The 17,043-nt window shown below is 40.2% G+C and overlaps 1 protein-coding gene across 7 annotated transcripts in view; it reads left to right on the top strand.

The window, feature by feature from the left end:
- CFAP44 (cilia and flagella associated protein 44) overlaps positions 1-17,043 on the top strand; it is a 139,999-nt gene that overhangs the window by 38,727 nt on the left and 84,229 nt on the right. For all 7 annotated transcript variants that reach the window (XR_014824806.1, XR_002337897.2, XR_014824807.1 and 4 more), the window contains 6 exons: positions 1,734-1,889; positions 2,280-2,327; positions 2,892-2,991; positions 3,883-3,977; positions 7,312-7,521; positions 16,062-16,172. Coding sequence is in view for 4 of the 7 variants with exons in the window: in XM_021070360.2 (XP_020926019.2) it covers positions 1,734-1,889; positions 2,280-2,327; positions 2,892-2,991; positions 3,883-3,977; positions 7,312-7,521; positions 16,062-16,172 (720 nt within the window). In the remaining 3 variants the exon portion in view is untranslated. The remainder of the gene's footprint in view (positions 1-1,733; positions 1,890-2,279; positions 2,328-2,891; positions 2,992-3,882; positions 3,978-7,311; positions 7,522-16,061; positions 16,173-17,043) is intronic.

The following is a 17,043-nucleotide window of genomic DNA, read 5'->3' on the forward strand; positions in this document are numbered from 1 at the left end:
AGTTCCTGTCGTGGCTCAGTGGTTAACGAATCCGGCTAGGAACCATGAGGTTTTGGGTTTGATTCCTGGCCTTGCTCAGTGGGTTAAGGATCCAGTGTTGCTGTGAGTTGTGATGTAGGTCGCAGACGCAGCCTGGATCCTTCGTTGCTGTGGCTGTGGTGTAGGCCGGCAGCTACAGCTCTGATTTGACCCCTAGCCTGGGAACCTCCATGTGCCATGGGAGTGGCCCAAGAAATGGCAAAAAAGACCAAAAAAAAAAAAAAATCCAAAAAAAAAAAAAAAAAGAAAGTATTCCTAAGGTAAGATTCACTAGACATTTCTTAGGAAGTAAGACTGTATTTTTCTAATAGTTTAGTTTTTTCTGACACTTACTGAGCTTACTTATGGCTCAAACAATGTATTAGAGACATGTTACCCACAGTTTTGTCCTCTTACTATTGGCTTTTTGAACCATGTTAAATTTAATTTGTTATATTTTACCCATTGCTCTGAGAATCTTTTATGTCCTTTATTATGTCATACAATGTATTCTCTACCCTTCCGAAGTATATGTCACCCCCAAATAGACCAAAATACCAAGTAGAAGAAAACCTCAAGAGATGAGAAGTTAAGAAGTTCCCATTGTGGCTCAGCAGTAACGAACCCGACTAGTATCCCTGAGGATGCAGGTTTGATCCCTGGCCCCACTCAGTGGATTGGGGATCCTAAATTTCTGTGGCTGTGGCATAGGCCGGCAGCTGCAGCCCTGATTCAGCTTCTAGCCTGGGAACTTCCATATGCCATGGGTGCGTCCCTAAAAAAAGAGAGAGAGGTAAGTTAAATACTCAAGAGGATCCCTTCATGGACGTCGCTGATTTCTCAGGGTGCTTTCCTTTTCAAAGTCCACCCTCCTTTCTTCAGCCCTTTATGTCATAAATCTCTTCCCCTTACCCTTGAGGAAAAATCTGCTCCAACTCCCAGGAGTTAGTCTGATCCTACGATCTGGGACTGTCCTCCACGAGGCTGCTCTGTGGGATGACACCAGTCCTTCCAAAGTCTGAGATGTTGAGTCCAGGAGAATGTGGCTGGGTGTGACAACAGAGCCATCAGCTGGGCTTTGGCACTTGAAGGACAGTCCTTCTGAGCCTCTCCACCACACGAAGTGAAACTGCTCCCCCTCCTCCTTCCTGAGTACCCTTCTGGTCTCCTATCCCAAGAACTGCAATCCTTATCCAAATGGTAGAGTCTAAACCCATGGTAAGGAGCAGGAACATTTTCTCATGTCCCCATGCAGACATTGTCTGATCTGTATTCGTTTTCTCTGCTTATGATGAAGATAGTGCTTAAATCATTAAGCACAAAGTTCTGTGTTCCCTTTCCAGGGGCCCACAGGTCAGGTATATACAAAATAAATGACCAAACCATTTATTCCTTCTCTACTTTCTATGAAGAAAGACCTGACAGAAACCTTGAAATAAAATTTACTTTGGGTGAATTAGAATTCTTATTCAGGGCTGTATTTTTTCATTAATCTCCATAAATACAAAGGAAACTATAATAATTATTATCTCCATTTCAGAGCAAAATCTCAGGGGTCAGGTTTTGTCTGGTGTTTTAATTATACCTACTCATTATTAACTTTCATGACATAAGCAGAAATGACTATTGAAAAAAATTGGGACCCTTTCTGGATTAGAAAATATATATTCAGAAACTGCTGATTGATTAAAATCTTTTTCTATTAATTTTATAAGATATGGGATTTTGAGGCAATAGACACTGCTGATACTGCAGAGGAGGCCGGGTTGTTAGAGATCGAGCCCATTAATGAACTTCAAGTCGACAAGAATGTCAAACTCTTCTCTATGATAAAAATGAATGAAGTTGGAGCCAACTTTTGGTTGGCTCAGGTAAGTTGCATTCTTCTCTCTTGGCTCTTTAAAGTTATCTAGACATGAAATTAAAATAGTGGTATAATTTATTGTCACCATAAGTCCACTGTACTATTAGGGCTATCATTGATGCTACAATGAAGAGTTCCTGAATTTTGATATCTAATTGACTTATATTTTATAGACAGAAAATCGATTAGCATTTTTATTATGCTAGACTGTAAGTTTTATGAGTTTGCTTTGTTATAAGATATATGGAAGTTGCTATTGTTAAATTTCAATCACGCTGTAAAATATATGTAAGCTTTTGGTGTTGTTTGTCCTTTAAGTCATAAACAGAAAATTCTTTTAATTTGATAAAAGTTCAAAATGATCAAACAAAACATTATTAGGTATTTAATTTTTTAGGATGCCAATGGAGCCATTTGGAAGCTTGACCTTAGTTTTTCAAATATTGTAAGTTTGCCTGTTTTTTGTTTCTAATTCTCATGATAAAAACCATTGTCATCCTTCTTTAAAAGATACTTTATCTTTCTCCATACTTGATCATTATTCCTATCAAAAACTTACTCACCAAAGAATTCATATTTCTCTCTTTCTCTCATTATGATTTTACATAAAAAGGATCCATCTCAATAACAAGTTACAAGAAAAGTGTCAATGACAATGCCTAACATTATACAGTTCTTTACAGTTTTCATAAACATGGCACTTTAATTTCTATTATTTTGTATAATCCTCCCAACTACTCTGTTAGGCAGACAGTTGCCATCATCTCATTTTATTGAAATGGAAACTGGCATTTGAGGTGACTTGTGCCAGATCACACAGTCATTAAGTGCAAAGCCAGTACTCTGTTTCTCCAAACTTCAGAGATATTTCTATCTTACTATGCTTTTTTCTCAATTCTATTCAGATAAAGTCACACTTATTATAGGGTTCTATTTGCATTTCTTTAAACTTGACCTTAATTCAGTGCTAACCTATCTTTAAGACCTAATAGGATCTCTTTGTTGTCAGACCCAAGATCCTGAATGCCTCTTCTCCTTCCATTCTGGAGCCATTGAAGCCTTGGCCGTCTCTCCTCTCACTTACCTCATGGCCACTACTGGCTTGGACTGTAAGTAGGAACTCACATCTGGCCTTTTGGGTCTTGTTTTCAATACATTTTTTTTCTGTGTTTGATTAAAGCATTTGATAATTTTTCCAAAAGGTAAGTCTCTGGATGCAAGTGAGGTGAGTTTTTGCAGAGGAGAAAGGGCCCAAAATAAAGCAGTCATGGTTATTGTGAGAGATGAAAATAAAGATAGATTGGTAAGATACTCATGAAAATACTGTTCATCCTTGTATTATCCACATGTGCTTTCCTTTTTCTTTCCATCTCCTTTCTTCCTTCTTGACTTACTGCAAATCTATGTGGACTGTGCAAGGTCAATCATCAGTTGTTTCTTCACTATAGCTGTCCTTGGGTATCCCTGGGGGATGGGTTCTAGCACTTCTGCTAATACCAAAATCCACAGATGCTCAAGTCCCTTACATAAAATGGCATGTATGTTTTCATGTTTATAAATGAACTGACTGAGGGTATGACTGTAAATTTTTGACTAAAGAAAGGCTGTTAGATTATCAGGTGATTGATTGGTTGATCGATTTTGCTTTTTAGGGCCGCACCCATAGTGTATGGAAGTTCCCAGGCGAGGGGCCAAATCAGCCTACTGCTGGTGGGCCTACACCATAGCCACAGTAACTTGGAATCCAAGCTGCATCTGCAACCTACACCACAGCTTATGGCAACACCAGATCCCCTGCCTCAGCGAGGCCAGGGATTGAACCCGAATCTTCATGGATACTAGTCAGATTCGTTTCCATTGTGGCACAGTGGGAACTCCTTATTTAATTTTTAATGAAGTGTCTTATTACAGTGCTAAAATGTAAAGTAAATCAAGGTTATTAAAGATATTGTAAATATATATATTTACAACTTGTTTCTTTTACAACTGTCTTTCTATAGGTTCTGTTAGACTTTATGATTTTGCTAGCAAAACTCCTTTGGTTCAGATGAAATTCAAACAAGGAGGTACTGCCCTTGCTTGGGTACCACGACTGGTAAGCTTGTTATTACAATGAACTTCTACTAGAATCTAGTTGTAAATATGGCATATCAATGCTATTTCTTAGAAACACCAGATATTTTCTGACTCTGGATTTTAGAGAAGAATAAAAAATTTAACTTAGTTTCTTATCATGACTTCACTATTGTGGTTTTGGTTCTGTTTTAATGAATATCTGTTATTATGCTACCTAAAGTTTAAACATAGTTCTATTTTACAAAGTAATTATCCAACAGAAATTTGTGTATTTATCCCCTATATGTCTGATTGCTATTTCATTCATTCTATATATTTCCAGCATGTCTACAATGTGCTTGGCCTTTTACTAGAATCTGGGAATATAGCAATGAACAAAAAGACAAAAATCCTTGCCCTCATGAACCTTATGCTCTAGGGGCAAAGACAGACAATAAACAAAATAAGTGAAGTATGTTGGATAATGATAAGAGCTATGGGAAAAAAATTAGAGTGGTATTATAGTTGTTTATTGCTGTGTAACAAACTATCCTAATGTAGTGGCATAAAACATCAATCATTTTGTTTTTTTTGGCTTGAGAATTTGGACATGTGACAGCAAGGGTGGATTATCTCTGCTTTACAGTTATCTAGGGGCTCAGTTGGGAAGACTTGAATGGTTGGAGCCTAGAGTCATCTAAAGGTTTCTGGGTTGAGGGCTGGACTAAGCTGGGATGTCAAGAGGAGTGCTTACCTGAAGCCCATGCCACATAGAGTGGTCATTACCATAGCACGGGTGGCCTCAGGGAAGTCACACACTTCATCATGGCAGCTCGGGGCTCCAAGATCTATGCTTCCAACAAATAAGGCAGAAGCTTCTGTCCTTTTATGACAGCCTTGGAAGTCACATAATGTACCATACTTGATTGGGTGAAGCAGATACAAGCTTCACCTAGACTTAGGAGGGAGGAACTTAAACCCTGTCACTGCTGGAGAGGCATGTCAAAGAATTTGCAGCCATATTTTTAAAATATCATGGGAATATTTAGGACATATTTTTATCCTTACTGTTTTGGGTTGAAATCAAAGAAAATGTTCCAGCCTAAAGTGGTCATGAAGATGAATGGAGGAATTTCATGATGGGAGCAAGACCAGAAGGAGAACTCAGGCTGGGGGTAAAAGCAGAGCAATGATGAGGCTGGGTTAAGTAGAAACTACAGAGTGTTGAGATTACCAAACGTGGATCACTCTTTATCCTAATCTATTTACACTCTTACTTGAAGTCTTTAAAATACAATCCATGTAACTTAATCATTTATTCTGATGCTCGTGCAATATCCATAGAATGTTTTCTTTTTTAGCCTCACATCCAGGTGTAGATGATATGACTCTTATGCTAGAACTGCCCCTTCTCCATACCCGCTTGCCTTTCTGGAAAACTGCACATCATTCTTTACCAATTAACTCAGGTCAAATATCATCTCCTCTGCATAGCCCTCGGGGCTCCCACCTTCCACTAGAGCTAGGTACTCCTTTCTCTATGATTTCTGTTTAAGACGGTATGTATACCTCTCCTATAGCACTTATCAGTATACTAAGATGATTTACTTTATTAATTGCCTTTCCCACCAAATTGTTCTTTATGGTGACACTGTATCTTAGTCCTCTTTGGACTTCCAGTGCCTCCCAGTTACTGGCACATTTAGACACTTAGTAAATGTTTGAATAAACAGCATTGAATTGGAATTGAATGGAATATAGTTTTGTTATTCCAAAGATTTTCATAATTGCCTACCTCACTCTGCTCTAAAGATTACCTACGGCTCTTGCCCTTCTCCTGAATGCCTCCCAAGACAGCAGATTTTTACATTCAGACATTGCTAGATTTTTATCCCCAGCCCAGGCTTCTCTAAGCTGCAGAACACATATTATCTTCATTTTGTGAGATATCCAGGGGCTTTCAAACGCCACACATCAAAGACTAAATTCATGATCTTCTGCTGACCCCCAGCCAACTGTCCCTTCAAAACAATAATAGCAACAACAAACCACACACACACCCCTGGCTTCTTCAAGTGTTTCCTATCTCAGTAAATGTCTCAGTCATCCTTGACCTCTCCCTCTGCCTCATTCCCCATATCCAGTCAATACCAAAAAAGACCATTATACCTATCTCTAAAAATGTGTCCACATCTCTCATCTCCGCTACACCTCAGACCAAGTGACCACAGTCAGCCTTCAGGATTACAGCAGCCATCTCTTAAAATCTGTCTAAAGATCCCCCTGCATCCTATCGAGGCCATCTCAGGTTGATTTTCCATGCTATACCCAGGATGATTTTTCTGAAATAGCAGATCTGATTATGTCACCTCCCCAACCCACACCCCCACCTGAAAACTGTTCACCTCCTCACTGCTCTTCAGATGAAGACTATCCTTAATGTGACATGTAAGCTACTTTGTGACCTGCTGTATGCTTATGGATGCACTGTTCCCTCCCTCAGTCTTCTCTCATCAAAGTATAACTTTATCTGAGTTATGTAATTTTGTATCCTCTGCCAGAAGTGCTTCTGTACTTAGTTAATTCCTGGGCATCCCTCTAGTATCAGCCCCACCATTTCTTCCTTAAGAAAGCCCTCATTCCAAGTCAGCTTTCTTTGCTATATTCTCTCAGAGAATGTTTCTCTAATACTTAGTGCATAATTCTACCTTCCTTTGTGTGGTTGGTTAATGTATGTCCTCCCACTTGACCATGAATTCATGAAATCACAGGTCGAGACTATGCTCACACTTGTATTGCTCGTGATGGGTGCCCAGAACATGGGAGACAGTCCACCATTTGTTCAGTGACTGTTTGGATGGCCTTTGTTTACCTGTCTTGTGGTCAGCAGCGATAAGGAACTGTTCTAGAATGGATGGAGGTTACCAGAAAGTAGTACAATGAATTACTAATGGACATTTATTTTAGTTAATTATTTAGTTATCTAAATAAAATATAGAAGTTATCTAGGGGAGTTCCCATCGTGGCGCAGCGGTTAACGAATCCGACTAGGAACCATGAGGTTGCGTGTTCGATCTCTGGCCTTGCTCAGTGGGTTAAGGATCCGGCGTTGCTGTGAGCTGTGGTGTAGGTTGCAGACGCGGCTCGGATCCCGCGTTGCTGTGGCTCTGGCGTAGGCCAGTGGCTACAGCTCCGATTCGACCCCTAGCCTGGGAACCTCCATATGCCATGGGAGCAGCCCGAAGAAATAGCAAAAAGACAAAAAAAAAAAAAATTATCTAAAGAAAATACAGAAGTATCTGTTATGTAGTACAACTTTCTTAATCAACTAATTTCGGAAACCTTGCATTTCTTTTTTATCCAATGGGGCACAGGTGAACTTTAAGGGAGCACAATTTATCGTAGGATTCGAAGATGGCATTGTTCGAATTCTTGACCTTTTTGATCCAAAAGGGCTCACAGTTTTTGTGGGACGGAAGAGAATTTTGGATGCAGACATTCGCTTAAAACAGGTTTTCAAACCTCATACTGCTGCTGTCACTGCTTTAGCTTATGATCGTGATGGAGAAGTTCTAGCCACAGGGGTAAGTAATAGTAGATTTCTTTTGGTTTTTTATTGAACTTCTGTGGTTAACCTTGTCTTTAGTCTTTTTTTTTTATTTTTTATTTTCCCACTGTACAGCAAGGGGGTCAGGTTATCCTTACATGTATACATTACAATTACAGATTTTCCCCCCCTTTCTTCTGTTGCAACATGAGTATCTAGACATAGTTCTCAATGCTATTCAGCAGGATCTCCTTGTAAATCTATTCTAAGTTGTGTTTGATAAGCCCAAGCTCCCGATCCCTCCCACTCCCTCCCCCTCCCATCAGGCAGCCACAAGTCTCTTCTCCAAGTCCATGATTTTCTTTTCTGAGGAGATGTTCATTTGTGCTGGATATTAGATTCCAGTTATAAGTGATATCATATGGTATTTGTCTTTGTCTTTCTGCCTCATTTCACTCAGGATGAGATTCTCTAGTTCCATCCATGTTGCTGCAAATGGCATTATGTCATCCTTTTTTATGGCTGAGTAGTATTCCATTGTGTATATATACCAATCTTCTGAATCCAATCATCTGTCAATGACATTTGGATTATTTCCATGTCCTGGCTATTGTGAATAGTGCTGCAATGAACATGCGGGTGCATGTGTCTCTTTTAAGTAGAGTTTTGTCCGGATAGATGCCCAAGAGTGGATTGCAGGGTCATATGGAAGTTCTATGTATAGATTTCTAAGGAATCTCCAAACTGTTCTCCATAGTGGCTGTACCAGTTTACATTCCCACCAACAGTGCAGGAGGGTTCCCTTTTCTCCACAGCCCCTCTAGCACTTGTTATTTGTGGATTTATTAATGATGGCCATTCTGACTGGTGTGAGGTGGTATCTCATGGTAGTTTTGATTTGCATTTCTCTTATAATCAGTGATGTTGAGCATTTTTTCATGTGTTTGTTGGCCATCTGTATATCTTCTTTGGAGAAATGTCTATTCAGGTCTTTTGCCCTTTTTTCCATTGATTGATTGGTTTTTTTGCTGTTGAGTTGTATAAATTGCTTATGTATTCTAGAGATTAAGCCCTTGTCCGTTGCATCATTGGAAACTATTTTCTCCCATTCTGAAAGTTGTCTTTTTGTTTTCTTTTTGGTTTCCTTTGCTGTGCAAAAGCTTTTCAGTTTGATGAGGTCCCATGGGTTTATTTTTGCTCTAATTTCTATTGCTTTGGGAGACTGACCTGAGAAAATATTCATGATGTTGATGTCAGAGAGTGTTTTGCCTATGTTTTCTTCTAGGAGTTTGATGGTGTCCTGTCGTATATTTAAGTCTTTTAGCCATTTGGAGTTGATTTTTGTGCATGGTGTGAGGGTGTGTTCTAGTTTCATTGCTTTGCATGCAGCTGTCCAGGTTTCCCAGCAATGCTTGCTGAATAGACTTTCCTTTTCCCATTTTATGTTCTTGCCTCCCTTGTCAAAGATTAATTGACCATAGGTGTCAGGATTTATTTCCGGATTCTCTATTCTGTTCCATTGGTCTGTCTGTCTGTTTTGATACCAGTACCACACTGTTTTGATGACTGTGGCTTTGTAGTATTTCTTGAAGTCTGGGAGAGTTATGCCTCCTGCTTGGTTTTTGTTTCTCAGGATTGCTTTGGCGATTCTGGGTCTTTTGTGGTTCCATATAAATGTTTGGATTGTTTGTTCTAGTTCTGTGAAAAATGTCATGGGTAATCTGATAGGGATTGCATTGAATCTGTAGATTGCTTTGGGTAGTATGGCCATTTTTACAATATTGATTTTCCCAATCCAGGAACATGGAATATCTTTCCATTTCTTTACATCTTCTTTGATTTCTTTGATTAAAGTTTTATAGTTCTCGGCATATAGGTCCTTTACCTCCTTGGTCAGGTGTATTCCGAGGTATTTGATTTTGTGAGGTACAATTTTAAAAGGTATCGTATTTTTGTATTCCTTTTCTAATGTTTCATTGCTGGTATACAGAAATGCAACTGACTTCTGAATGTTAATCTTATATCCTGCTACTTTGCTGAATTTATGAATCAGTTCGAGTAGTTTTGGGGTTGAGTCCTTCGGGTTTTCTATGTATAGTATCATGTCGTCTGCATACAGTGACAGTTTGATCTCTTTTCTTCCTATATGGATGCCTTTGATTTCTTTTGTTTGTCTAATTGCTGTGGCTAGGACTTCCAAAACGATGTTGAAGAGCAGTGGTGAGAATGGGCATCCCCGTCTTGTTCCAGATTTGAGTGAGAAGGCTTTCAGTTTTTCCCCATTGAGTATTATATTTGCTGTGGGTTTCTCATAAATGGCTTTGATTATATTCAGGAATGTTCCCTCTATACCCACTTTGGCGAGGGTCTTGATCATGAATGGATGTTGAACTTTGTCAAATGCTTTTTCTGCGTCTATTGAGATGATCATATGATTTTTGACTTTTTTTTTGTTAATGTGGTGTATGATGCTGATTGATTTGCTTATGTCGAACCATCCTTGTGAACCTGGGATGAACCCAACCTGGTCATGGTGTATAGTTTTTTTGGTATGTTGTTGGATTCGGTTGGCTAAGATTTTGTTGAGAATTTTTGCATCTATATTCATCAATGATATTGGGCGATAGTTTTCTTTTTTGGTGGTATCTCTGTCTGGTTTTGGAATGAGGGTGATGGTGGCCTCATAGAATGTCCTTGGGAGTATTCCTTCTTCTTCAACCTTTTGAAAGAGTTTAAGGAGGATGGGTACCAATTCCTCTTTATATGTTTGATAAAATTCACCTGTGAAGCCATCTGGTCCTGGACTTTTATTTGTAGGGAGTGATTTTATGACCTCTTCAATTTCATTTCTAGTGATCGGTCTGTTCAGTTGGTCTGTTTCTGCTTGATTCAGTTTTGGCAGGCTGTAAGATTCTAGAAAATTGTCCATTTCTTCCAGATTGTCAAACTTGTTGCCATACAGTTGTTCATAGTATTCTCTTATGGTTTTTTGTATTTCTGCTGTATCCGTTGTGATTTCTCCTTTTTCATTTATAATTTTGGTTATTTGGGTTCTTTCTCTCTTCTTTTTAGTGAGTCTGGCCAGGGGTTTGTCAATTTTGTTCACCTTTTCAAAGAACCAGCTCTTGGTTTTATTAATTTTCTCTATTGTTTTTTGAGTCTCTATTTTATTGATTTCTTCTTTGATCTTTATAATTTCCTTCCTTCTTCTGACTTTAGGACTTTTTTGTTCTTCTTTTTCTAATTCGTTTAGGTGGAGGGTTAAATTGTCAATTTGGGATCTTTCTTCTTTTTTGAGAAAGGCCTGTATTGCTATAAATTTCCCTCTGAGCACTGCTTTCGCAGCATCCCATAGATTTTGAGAGGTTGTGTCTTCATTATCATTTGTTTCAAGGTAGTTTTTAATTTCCTTCTTGATTTCCTCATTGACCCATTGGTTTTTTAGTAGCATGTTGTTTAGTCTCCATGTAGTGGGTTTTTTCTCTTTGCTTTTCCCATGGTTGATTTCTAATTTCATGGCATTGTGGTCAGAGAAGATACTTGAGATAATTTCTATGCTCCTAAATTTATTGAGATTCGCTTTGTGTCCCAATATGTGGTCGATTCTTGAGAATGTTCCATGAGCATTTGAGAAGAATGTGTATTCTGATTTTTTTGGATGTAGTGTCCTGAAGATATCAATTAAGCCTAACTTTTCTATTGTTTCCTTTAGGATCTCTGTTGCTTTATTGGTTTTCTGTCTAGAGGATCTGTCCATTGATGTGAGGGGGGTATTTAGGTCTCCTACTATGATTGTATTCTCATCAATATCTCCCTTTATGTCTGTTAATATTTGTTGTATGTATCTGGGTGCTCCTATATTTGGGGCATATATGTTGATGATAGTAACATCCTCTCCTTGGATGGATCCCTTAATCATTAAATAGTGTCCTTCTTTGTCTTTCTTTATGTCTTTTGTTTTAAAGTCTATTTTGTCTGATATGAGCATTGCGACTCCTGCTTTTCTGTCATGTCTATTGGCGTGAAATATTTTTCCCCACCCTTTCACTTTCAATCTATATGTATCTTTTGTCCTAAGGTGAGTTTCTTGTAGGCAGCATATTGAAGGTTTTTGCCTTTTTATCCACTCAGCCACTCTGTGTCTTTTGATTGGGGCATTCAGTCCATTGACATTTAAGGTGATATTTGATAGATGATTATTTATTGCCATTTGAACCTCGTGTTCCAGTTGATTCTATGGTTCTCCATTCTTCCTTTCTTTTTTTTTTTTTTTTTTTTTTTTTTTTTTTTTTGTTGGCTGGTCTCCTGTTATTATCTGCTTGAGTGTATTTTTTTTTTCATTTTTTGCAAATGCAATATTTGGTTTTGGCTTGTGGTTGCCCTGTTTTTTAAGTATGCTAACCCCTTCCCATAATTGTGTGTTTTAGCCTGATGGTCCTGTAAGTTCAAACACTTCATTACTATATTAAAATTAAGAACAGAGACATATAAACAAACAAAAAGGGTTATTTACTTCCTAACATCCCTTGCCCACATTTTATGGTTTTGATGACTCTTTTTTATTTTTTTCTTTTTAATTTTATTTTGTTTGAAGCATGTTCATGATTAAATCTGTATTCCCCTTATTTGAGTGACTGCTCTCTGATTGCAGTTTCCTCAGTCCTAGTTCTTCCTCTTCTTCTTTTTTTGTTTCTTTTCTTTTTTCTTCTCTTTCCTTCCTTTCTTTTTGGTTTAGAGAAGCCCTTTCAATATTTCCTTTAACCTGGGTTTTGTGTTGCTGTATTCTTTAAGTTTTTGTTTGTTTGGGAAAAATTTTTATTTCCCCTTCTATTTTAAATGATATTCTTGCTGGATAGAGTATTCTAGGTTGCATATTTTTTCCTTTTAGCACTTTAAATATCTCTTGCCATTCCCTCCTGGCCTGTAGTGTTTCTGTAGAGAAATCAACTGATATTCTTATGGGGGTTCCCTTGTAGGTAACATTCTGTTTTTCTCTTGCTGCCTTTAGGATCCTCTTTATCATTAACTTTTGCCATTTTTATTATGATGTGTCTTGGTGTGGGTCTGTTTGGGTTCAGTTTGTTTGGGACCCTCTGTGCTTCTTGTATCTTGAATCCAGTATCCTTTAGATTTGGGAAGTTTCCATCGATAATTTCTTCAAATATATTTTCCATTCCCTTATCTTTTTCTACTCCTTCTGGAATTCCTATTATGCATAGATTGGCCCACTTTATATTATCTCATAGGTCTCTTATATTGCTTTCCAGGTTTTTGATTCGGTTTTCTGTCTGTTGACTGGATTGAGTGATTTCCATTATTCTATCTTCCATATCACTGATTCGTTCTTCTGCATTATTCACTCTGGTTTTTACTGCCCCTAGTTCAGTTTGCATCTCTGCAAATGAATGTTCTAGTTTTTCTTGGCTCCTCCTTATATTTTCTAGTTCCTTTCTGAGGGTATCTGCATTACTGTTCATATCTTCTCTTAATTCCTTCAGTATTTTCACTATTTCTCTTTTGAACTCCAGGTCTGTCTGACTGCAGAGATCTGTTTCATTGCTGACTGTTTGAGGTGAGTTCTCCTGTTGGTTTGACTGGGGGTGGTTTCTCAGCTTCTTCATCTTGCTTGTTGTTTTCTTTCTCCTGAGGGAGTTGTACTCTCCGTGATCGGGCAGTGTTTGCCTTGTCACTGCCGTGGAATATTTCCTGAGGGCTGGCGTTGTTGGTCAATCTTTTTTGAGGCAGTGTGGCTTTTCTGGAGTGTTGATGGGGCTAACAGTGTTTCTTTGAAGCAAAGGAGGACTTCCTGAGGGCAGACAGGACTGGGAGGTCCACACCACGATGGTAGCAGATTTCACTTGGTCATGCAGAGCTTGCTCTGGTGTTTTTAGGCTATGGGGTTCTTGCAGGGGGTTGATGGTGTTGGGCAGCTGCTCCTCAGGAGTGCAGTACCCCCTGGGGGCTGGAGCAGCTATCTGGGTCACTGAGAACCTAAGAGGCTCTTCCCTAGGGAAGCCCAACTCAGAAGGACAGCCTGAGAATGTAGGCGGATCTTTTCACAGTCTGGCCGAGCTTGTTGCAGCTTTTCTGGGCTGCAGGGGCTCTTCCAGGGGGCTGGTGGTGCTGAGCAGTTATTTCACGGGAGTGGGGCACCCCCTGGGGGCTTGGGCGGGTAGCAGGGCCATTGGAGACCCAAGAGGCTCCTCCCCAGGGCAGCCCGACTCAGAAAAACCATCTGAGATCTTTTCCCAATTTGGCCAGGCTTGTTGCAGCTTTTCTGGGCTGCCGGGGGTCCTGCCTGGAGCTGGCAGTCCTATGCAGCTGGTCCACTAGATCTCAGCACCTCCTGGGGGCTTGGGCGGGTAGCAGGGCCATTGGAGACCCTAGAGGCTCCTCCCCGGGGCAGCCCGACTCAGAAAAACCATCTGAGAATTATGCCGATCTATTCACAGCCTGGCTAAGCTTGTTCTAGCTTTTCTGGGCTGCAGGCCTTTTCTCGGGGGCTGGTGGTGTTTGGTGCTGCTCTGCGGAAGTGTAGCCCCTCCAAAGGGCAAGCAGGCCTGTGCAGGGACAGCCCCTGCAGTGGCAGGCTTCAGGCAATTGTTGAGGCCAGCCCTCCTGGATGGCAGGCAGCCCCAGGTCCGGTGAGAGCGTAGGGCATGGCGGGGGTGGGGGGAGGGGATGCACTGGGAAGCACAGTTTTCAGCTAGCTAGCGGGCCTGTAAGCTTGCTGTGGCTGGGGGGTATTCTATGGAGACCCACCCCTTCTTCTCTCCCCTCCCCAGCACGGGCGCAGACCAGGCTCTTCTCCCAGGTTCCCTCTGATGTGGCTTTCCACTTCCCCGCTCCTAGAGTATTGTTCCCTTCCTCTGCGACAGCTTTGTTTTCTAGTCTCCCAGGCAGTCTCTGCCCCGTCAAATGGTTTCTAGACCTCCCAAGCAGTTTCCGCTCTGCCCCGCCCCCCCAGCCCGGGGACTAACCTCTGGAGCCGAGGTCTCCGCGCCCAGCCCCCACCCAGGCGTCGCCCGGCCCTTTCTCGGGGATTAACCTTTGGAGGCGAGGTCTCGGTGCCCAGCCCCCACCCAGGCGTCTCAATTTTTGGTGACTGTGCCTGTAGTTCAGATGGTCAGTTGGGTTCTTGATCGGCTTTTCCGTACTCCAACTTACTGCTACTCTCTTCTCTGCATCTGGAGATTCCTCCGGTTCGTTTGATCTTTCCCCTGGTAGGTGACTTTCCAGGGTGCGGGATCCCTTTCTCCTCCGCAGTTCCCTTTCGAGAGCGCCCGTCCCGCTCGGATTCACCTTCTCTCACTCTCCTCTTTTCTCCCGTTCTGCCCAATAATGTCACGAACTTCTTGCCGTTATTGGAGTTTAGGTTCCTCTGCCAGCGATTGGTTGCTGTTCTGTGCGAGTCATTTATTCTGTAGATGTGCTTTTTTTGTTGTGTTTGTGGGAGAGGGCGAGCGTGTCCCCCTACTCCTCCGCCATCTTGTCCTCTCTGCTAGTCTTCCTACTTAATTATTCCTTATTTGCTTATATATCTTTCTGAGAATATATACATAGTTTGCTTTCTTTGTATTCATGTTCTTTCAGTATAGTCTGTACATAACATTTTAAAATATTCTTAGAGTTCCCGTCGTGGTGCAGCAGAAATGAATCCAACTAAAAACCATGAGGTTGAGGTTTTGATCCCTGGTCTCGCTCAGTGGGTTAAGGATCCGGCGTTGCTGTGAGCTATGGTGTGGGTTGCAGACTCGGCTCGGATCCTGCATTGCTGTGGCTCTGGCGTAGGCTGGCACCCTTAGCTCAGATTTGACCCTTGGCCTGGGAACTCTATATGCCACAGGTGCGGCCCCGAAAAGACAAAAAAAAAAAAAAAAAAAAAAAAAAGAAAAAAGAAAAAAATTCTTGGAGTTCCTGCTATGAGGCAGTGGGTTAAGAATTGGACTGCAGCTTCTTGGGTGGCTGTGGAGGTGCAGCTTCAATCCCCTGCCTGGCACATTGGATTAAAAAATCCAGCATTGCCACAGGTGCAGCATAGGTTTGGTCCCTAACCCAAGAACTTCCATATGCCACACTGTGGCCATAAAATAAAATAAAATAATATAATATAAATTTAAAAATTCTTACAAATTGAGTTATAATGTTTATTTAAATGAATTGAAATTTTCAATTGGGAATCATGTAACATGTTATGTGTATAATCGATATTTTATAACATAGGTATGTGCTTATATAAAATTGTTATAAGTGAAGATAACCATGTAAATTCTTTATGTGTAAATAGCTGAGCGTATGCATTATGGAATTTTTTGTCATTTAATCTTATATACAGGTATGGTGATCATTTTTTTCTTTAAAAAACCTGTATAAGAAAACATGTTTTGTCAAATATTCTTATGGGGAAAATGAAGCAAACATTGGAAATAAGGTTCACAGAATGTTCATGAATAATCTGGGGTATATGATGATTTTAAATATAAGTACACAGTGGGTGTATAGTTATTAAATGCTTCTTTGTGCTCTGGAATAAATTTCACAATAAAATATATTTGATGGGTTTCTCTTTTTTCTTAGAGTAAAGATAAAACTGTCTTCTTCTTCGAAGTGGAAAGGGATTATAAACCAATTGGTTATATCACTACTCCTGGGCCTGTTTGCCAGTTAATGTGGTCTGGAGTCTCTCATGTAAGTAGCTGTTTGTCTTCATGCTTAAACCTCAATTACTACATAGTGAAGTGAGAATAGTAGGTGAAAATGTTAGCCTCATTCCTTCATTCCTGGTCCTGCACTGAGGGGCCAGTGAGCTGTTTGGCTTGACCACTCCCCTACACCCCTCCCACTACCTCCTCTCTCATCCATAAGCTAATTAGTTGCCTATATAGTACCCTCTCCCAACACTGGGTTGTATCAGACTTTGCTTCAGCAATGGTGTTGTTAGCCCAATACACAACATGTCAGAATGTGTTGACTTGGATCTGTCAGTGTTCTGACATGAAGTTCAGTTCACTGGCATATGCACACTTTTGTATATGGAATGGATGGTCAATGGGGACCTGTTGTATAGCACAGGGAACTCTACTCAATATTCTGTGATATCCTATATGGGAATGGATGGTGTTAAGTATAACCGAATCACTTTGCTGAACAGCAGAAATTAACAGAATATTGTACATCAACTATGATGAAAATTTTTTTAAAAGCTCAGTTCTAAGGTCTGAGTGTTCTTGTCCTCATCTTTATTCCTTTCCTTCTCTTCTGCCCTTGTTCCACCTCCTTTTCTCATATAATTGTGCATTGCCTCTTTCCAAACAACAGTTGGTGATTCAATATTGCTTACTAATCTCATTTAATGCCTCTAATTTCCCTAATTTTGAGCATAGGATAATTCAGTCATCTGCACATTGAACACAGGATAATTCAGTCATCTGCATATTGGTTGAATGTCTACACCAGGTGCTAGAATTATTTAGATTCCAGCATAATAAACTGCTTAGAACTGCATAGAAGTACTGTCAGGATTCGAGGGGGGGGGAGGGAAACCATCTGTAATCTATTT

The sequence above is a fragment of the Sus scrofa genome, chromosome 13 (assembly GCF_054392235.1).
Source record: "Sus scrofa isolate SSC_HxYL_T2T_F1_AM1 chromosome 13, Sscrofa_HxYL_maternal_Yorkshire_Landrace_v2.0, whole genome shotgun sequence".
NCBI classification, from domain to species: Eukaryota; Metazoa; Chordata; class Mammalia; order Artiodactyla; family Suidae; genus Sus; species Sus scrofa.